Genomic DNA, 7,500 nt, shown 5'->3' with positions numbered 1-7,500 from the left:
TATTTATACTCAAGTGTATGTAATTGCTATTAATATGAAATTGACAAGCAAATTATTGTGTATGGTGTGAGCATTCAGATACAAAGTTTACAGAAAATGCTCCAAAGACTGCAAGCCAAACTTCTGACAATTCACAAAAACATCAAACCACGGGCAGTGAATTGCTTCCATTGATCACTGGTCAATGTGTAATTAGTTCCAGAGAAAGATGGCCATTAGCTGGGTTTCCATCCAAGTATTTTTATGCTCATTATGATGTATCAAATTGGAAAAGCTGAATGGAAACATCAAATTTTGGTTAAGTTTGCTTTTTAAAAGTTTTATGTCGATAAAAAAATGATGTGATAAATAGCAATGGGAACACATTTGTTGAATAAATGATGATGTAGGCTTGGTTCAGTCTCATTGCACAACAGTTAAAAAGTGTCTTTCGATATTCTGCAATGTCTGTCCACCACAGCCTCTTAGACATGACGCAGTGGTGTCTCTCCCATGTATAAGTCTCCATCGCGGTTGTATGATCATTAGATGCTGACGTTCAGGAAGTCTATTTACTCACTTCAGCCCAGCTGATGGAAAGACACCTAATTCAAATGTTTCATTTTGCGACATTTCAAAAGTTCATTTAAAATCTCCTTGACAGTTGGATGGAAACACAGTTGTTGCTTTGTTTCTGTGTACCCTGTAGTCGTATGTGGCCTCGGGGTTCTCGTCACAGGCGATGACCTCCGGAGCCATCCAATAGGGAGTCCCGATGAAGGTGTTCCTCCGCCCGATCGTCCTGTCCAGCTGGGCCGACACTCCGAAGTCAACTGGAACACATCAAGTAGAAACACAACACATCTAAATAATGCCATTTCACATCTGAAAATAACTGGCATTTTCACTTCTATTTCATTAGAAGACAAAGGCCCATTGTAGGAGTGTGTGTGTGAGTTTATGTGTTTATTCATGACTGAGTGTTTCATTGTGAATATTCTGCATGTGCACTTCCTGGTATGTGCATGTGCCTGGGATAGCGTGTGGAAATATGTCTGTCTGAGTGTGTGTGTGTGTGTGTGTGTGTGTCATACCCAGTTTGACTTCAGCATTCTCTGTGAGCAGAACGTTTTGTCCCTTAATGTCTCTGTGAATCACATGATGGGAATGGAGATGGGAAAGACCCTGGAAGACACACACATGCACACCCACATGGGCACACACACACACACACACACACACACACACACACACACACACACACACAGTCAGATGACCAGTATTGCTGTAGATGTGAAACTGTAAATCGTCCCATGAGAAGACTAAATACAGAACTATGGCAGAATCCCCTTTTATTCCATGGTGACTGCACTATTGCTTCACTGCTGCTCCACCCCCAAAGAGAACTATTTGAAAAATTAAAATTCATCAGCCATGAGAAGCACTATGAACTGTATGGCCCATACCCATTGTTTGAAACACCCCTGCTTTGGGTGATAGGGTGGCCTAGGGGTTAAAGAGACTGTCCTTCAACTGGAGGACCAGGGTTCAAGGCCAGTTTTGGCAAGTATCTGCCTTGTTGAAGTGTCCTTGAGCAAGATACTGAATCCCTACCAGCTCCAGGACTGCTGTTCCGTATCTGAACCTGACCTCTGACCTCCCTGTGGAGAGGATTTGCCTACAGGGAGCAAGGATCATATCAGTTTTGTGTTGCACGACCAATTCTGTTCTGCTGTAGGAGATTTTGCTCCAATACTGATGCAGGATTTGGGGACCTCAAGGCTACCAATCAGTGGCACAGTAAGAATGCCTGTTTGTTGTGTGTGTGTGTGTGTGTGTGTGTGTGTGTACTCTCGCTTCTTCAAAGGAGGTTAAATAAACAGAGGAAGTGAGTCTTATTTCAGACAATGACTTCACCATGCTAGGCTGAGTGTCTGTTTGTGTGTTTGTGTGTGTGTGTCGCGATGTTGAAACAATAAGGAGACAGCATGGCTGACAGAGCAGAAGAGAAAACACTGGCGACGGTCCAGAGCCCTTTGTCCCGAAAGCATTTTACTGCTAAAATCATCTCAGTTCCAGTTTTGTCCCTCGACACGACAGGCAGTGGTGATCATTAGGGGCAGATATGTTTGAACAGAGTGTGTGTGTTAGTGTATGTGTGGTGGTAAAACATTAACACAGGCAAGTCTGATTCCGTTAGTGTTAGTTCATGTGTAGATGTGTTGGTTAATCTCCTTGTGTGTTTTTCTTTGTGTATGTGTAGGTTTCTTAGTAGAGCCACAACATAAACACCAACACAGCAAGCAGTGGAAACATCTCGGAAACTTTCTCAGGACCTTGTGATCTCTCTGTAATCATAACCGTAACATCTTACAGACGTGGCTCTTAAACCACCCTTTTAAGTGTGTGAGTGAAAAAAAGATCAATGATTCACTTGAAGTCAAAGTGGGCAAACATAAGCAAGATACTGATCACTAAACATAAAGAAGTGCCAGTGTCAGTTTGCCCTCTTCTCTTTGATGTTATGGCAAACAAGTCAAAGCAGCATCATGATTTCAATTCAGTACAACAGCAGTCCATCCTGCCTTTAGTTAGCATCAACATGCAAATTACTACCTCTGTTTTACCAGCACTGAAAGGGTCTCTACCATTAACAACTCCTCAGGAAATCGTGTGAGTGTGAGTAAATTCAATACTTAAGTCACATGACCCAGAAAGTACCAGGAATTTGTCTCAGTGTGCGCGGGATGAACACAATACAATACATCAGGTACACATTTACAGTATATATACCCTGCCCTATACAATATCCATTACCAATAACAACAACAAATCTACAAGCAGTCAGGCAAGGCCAGTTAATAGACCTATGGCAGTGTATAAAAGTGACATGTTTCAAAATAAAAACAAACAGTGAACAGGTCAAATCAATAAAATAAAATGAAATGCTAGTGATTTGAGACCAGACCCATCGAGTGTAGTTTATAGATGCATTGTGTGTGTATGTATGCTCTGTTGTGTGTGTGCGCGTGTGTGTGTGTGTGTTGTTGACCTTACCCTGAGCACCTCTCGGCAGATATATGCTATCCAGTCCTCTTTCAGACAGTTTCCCTTGGTCTTCTTCACCAAGTCCGTCACTGAGCCGGCTCCACAATACTCCATCACCAACTAGGAGGATGGATAGAGAGAGAGAGAGAGAGAGAGAGAGAGAGAGAGATGTCATTTAGACATCTTTAGATTTAGACAGTCACCAATGCCATTTTACAAGGTTGTGGACATTGCTGTCTCATGATCTTTCATGCAAACACATAAGAATATGACAGAAATGTCTGATGATGTCATACGGGATAAAACCAGAGATTTGGCTAGATTAATTACAAGTTTTTCTTTCAATGAAAATTATACTTGTTCTGTCTTTCACAAGCCATTTAAACAGTAAAGAAGTCGACTTTAGGTGCTTCCTTTCTAAAAGAAACCCCAAACCTGTCTGCAGAGACAGACAGGAATAGACTAAAAGGATCTTGGAAGGACAGCTCAGGGCGATCCGATCTGACAAACAGATAAATAAATAGGCCTAGATAAATAGATAGATACGAGTTTACTAACCCAGAGTTGGTGGTCCTGTCCAGCAGGACTTTTCTTAATAAAAGCTCCGTAATAAGTAGCAATGTTTCTGTGGTGGGAATAACTCTTCAACATGTTGATCTCCAACTTTATCTCCTCCTCTTCTTCCTATAGATAACAACAGATGGAGTTTACACAAGGCAGATTCTGATAGTGTCATGTTAATCTCGTCCTTTTCAACCTGTAGAAAATAACTTATTACAGATTAATGTCAGTTAAACTAGTTATAGGCTATGCTTGACAGTAAGAAGTGATATTTCTGTAGTGGGATTAACTCTTCAACATGTTAATCTCCAATGTTACCCCCTCCTCTTCCACCTAAAGAGAGAGTTTAAATATAGCCTTAAACAGAACATATACACCATACAGGAGACGTGAGCTCGCATGTACATGCATGTACATTACATGACGTCATTTAGCAGACGCTAAATGACGCATGCAGTGCTATGCTTCCGCTTTGAAAGTAACTCCTCAACATCTCCATCCTCACTTCCTCCTCTTCCTTCTACTAGAAATATATCAGATGATATATCAGAAAATGCAGGTGCAGATCTAGAATTAGACTTTACTCATGCATAGAGTTTACTCCTGCTTGGCTTACCGTTAAAGGCTGAAATATGGCACTTGGGAGGAATTTTATGTGTTTTGTAAAGTTTTCAAGGGATCTACAGTAATACCATCAAATACACAAACACACTTCTTCTAACTCCAGACAGACAGCAGTTCCAACCAGACTGTCGCGTGACCTCCAGATGACTTTTCATACGGCCTGACATTGCTATCGGACCTTAATTCGGCTACCTCCATATCTCAACTAAACAACTAAGGTCGGTCAGTGTGTGTTGTGGGGATGCGAGGACGGACAGAGAGAGCAGAGGAAACAGAGTCCGCCCGTTTTGTTTGCTCACTATAAATCCAGGAAATGACTTGAGACTGCTCAAATTCACTGAACCCCTAAATCTACACTGGATGGGAGGACAGGGAGAGGACAGGAGAGGAGAGAGGAGGGGAGGAGGAGGAGGAAGAGGAGGGATACGGCTGTTAATCAGACAGGGGGGAAACAACAGAAAGCTTCTCCCAGTCACTGACCTCCTTTAAATCTCCGCAGGACAGGAGGGGAGAAAATGACATGGCAGAGTTTGAACTTTCACATCCAGCTGAAACACAAAGCCTTCTGCCTGGGTGTGCAGTCATATGTGTGTGTGTGTGTGTGTGTGTTTATGTGTGTGTGGAGAGAGATAATAGCCAAGCATTTCCTGTTGAAGTGAACAGCATAGAAACCAGTCTAACCAGTTCTGCAACAAGCTGATCTGTGACAAAGTAAAAACAGCATAGAAACCAGTCTAACCAGTTCTGCAACAAGCTGATCTGTGACAGTAAAAACCGCATAGAAACCAGTCTAACCAGTTCTGCAACAAGCTATCTGTCACAGTAAAAAACGCATAGAAACCAGTCTAACCAGTTCTGCAACAAGCTATCTGTCACAGTAAAAACAGCATAGAAACCAGTCTAACCAGTTCTGCAACAAGCTATCTGTGACAGCAAAAACAGCATAGAAACCAGTCTAACCAGTTCTGCAACATAATTCTTGCTAAAGGGCACTTGGGCAGCATTGGTGGGCACTGTACATGAAATACGAGCCACCTTCCAGTCACCAGCACACAGCTGGAATAGACCATATTAAAAAACCTTGTGGTTATTAGTTGGCTTCTCTACATTTTGGCCGGCCTGCTTCCCAACCTGCTGCAACATGCTGGTATTAGCCCACCATCCAACCCCATTTTGCTGGCACTGTTATTGGCCTACATCTGTAAAGCAGAAGCAATATTCAATAAAACCTCCGCACCTCGCCTGTTTTGTTCCCTTTTACAGCTGCAACACCACCAGGCAGAACACACACAGTCAAATCAACTCCCCATTTAGAGCCAAACGAAAAATTAAAGGGCCAATCCGTAATGCGCATATAGCCGTGAAGGTAGCCGCGCCACTGGAAATTAAAATATGGGGATTTGAGATCTTTTCTTTCATTCTCAAATTGATTTACAGTGTGATGAATTTTATTAAAATTTGATATCGCCAAAACTATCCCAGATCATGGCTTTAAAACTCTAAAGCGAACAGAAACTTTAATATCCAGGAAATTCGCCTGAAATCTAATAAAAAGCTACTTCTGGGTCAAAACAGAGATATTGGTGGAACTTTGAGAACTGTAAGAAAGAGGAGAGTATTTCATGTAATTGAATTTTGTCAGGCTGGCGCTGTATTAAAGTAGATCTTTGATCTTTGTGGGGAGGGAGTTAGGAGAGGTCGTCAAATGCAGTGTAAAAGTTACTCCACTTCCATCACCTGCGTGTGTGTGTGTGGGGGGGGGGGGGGGGGGGGGGGAAGGAAAGATTGAAAAAGAAAAGGAGAAAAAAGAGGAACACTGCATAACCAATACGGTGAGATAATTCCACTTGTTTCCAAAGTAAATCAACTTGTTTTAAAGGAAGTTCTTCAGTCAAGTGTCATCTTGGTCTTAGTGAAGTGTTCTGCCTTGTTTCAAGATAATGCCACTTGAAAGAGAGAAGCAGCAATATGAGAGAAAGAGAGCTAGATATGAAGAAGCCATGAAAACCCATTTTGATATTGGCTTTCTGTGAGCTCCTCTTGGTGTCTTAAAACCACTACTAATGACATTTGTTCCTGTGGGGATCATGACTGTTTTCTAACACCCCTGTCTCTCTTTCTCTCTCTCCTCCACTCCTCCCCCTCTCTTTTCATCTGCTGGTTTACATGTCTTAAAGCTGTCCATCTAAAACCATTTGGATTCCACTGGACACACCGCTATCACTGTAGGTAAGGACAAGTAATGAATCCTAAACCACCACCGCCACAAGTAAACTTGTCAATCAACTTGTGGGAAACACTGGACTATGCAATGGTCTTCCATTAAATGATGGGACAGAGTGGTTCATGAAAGAGTGCTTGAAAGTCAGAAAGGTCTTGAAAAGGTCTTGAATGGTATTCCCTTTTCACAGTGGACTAGTGACCTGGGAAAAACTGGGCTGACCAATCAGTGTGAAAGGGTCGATCCAGTTTAGTTGACACCGTAAAACCACCCTGGCCAAGATCAGGGTTGAGTGGTGGGTCAGTGAGTCAGATCCTCTTTTTGTGAAAGTTCAGTGTTTAACCTGTGACGCTTTGGGTCTGGATGTTGTCCACCATGCTGAACACAGAATGTAACACATTATAACAGGGTATCTGCAGGTTTCAGAAAACCAAATGTAAGACTTTTTAAGACCTTTATAGTGCTACCTGGAATTGAATTTAAGAACAATTTAAACGCCTATTTCCAAATGAAGATAGCTAATGAAAGTTCTATAACTGTAAATGGGCAGTGTAAGAAAGGGGTGTAACAAAAAATCTGATTGTGTATAATATACTGTAGTTTTACATTTCCATAGTAGTATAATATGTTTTGCATATTATACTACTAAAACTGTTAATCTAAGAGTGGATTTGCAGTGAACAGAAATCTGTGATTGCCTAGTGAAAAGAATAAGACCTCTAATAACTGTATTTAAGACATTGTAATACTTCTAAAACTCCTTAAAAACTCTTTAAATTTACATATTTTTTAAACACTTTTTCAGACTTCTTAAGGACCCGTGGATACCCTGTATAACATGAAAGCCCATAGGAGATTCCCATGTACGAGGCTCGGTGTGAATTGCCTATTACATGAGGATAGACCCAGATCAGCATACTATAGTATTCCCATGCGTGGGTCATGAGTGTAAAAGAGGTGCGTGTCATGTATACTTGATTTTGACATTATTATTATCTTAAGGTTCAGGCAACATCAAAAGATGAGGGAGAGATGAGGAAGAAAAAAAAAGGAGGAGAGAGAGAGGG

The 7,500-nt window shown here is 41.6% G+C and overlaps 1 protein-coding gene across 1 annotated transcript in view; it reads right to left on the bottom strand.

The window, feature by feature from the left end:
- Positions 1–7,500, bottom strand: part of LOC139933137 (mitogen-activated protein kinase kinase kinase kinase 4) — a 62,224-nt gene that overhangs the window by 41,526 nt on the left and 13,198 nt on the right. The window contains exons 4-7 of the mRNA XM_078289290.1: positions 3,586–3,711; positions 3,037–3,147; positions 1,074–1,164; positions 682–812 (exon numbers count right to left, since the gene is read on the bottom strand). Of these exons, the coding sequence (XP_078145416.1) occupies positions 682–812; positions 1,074–1,164; positions 3,037–3,147; positions 3,586–3,711 (459 nt within the window). The remainder of the gene's footprint in view (positions 1–681; positions 813–1,073; positions 1,165–3,036; positions 3,148–3,585; positions 3,712–7,500) is intronic.

This window comes from Centroberyx gerrardi, chromosome 16 (genome assembly GCF_048128805.1).
Source record: "Centroberyx gerrardi isolate f3 chromosome 16, fCenGer3.hap1.cur.20231027, whole genome shotgun sequence".
Classification (NCBI taxonomy): Eukaryota; Metazoa; Chordata; class Actinopteri; order Beryciformes; family Berycidae; genus Centroberyx; species Centroberyx gerrardi.
Note: the sequence above shows the minus strand (reverse complement) of the source record. Positions and strands in the feature narration are given on the sequence as shown.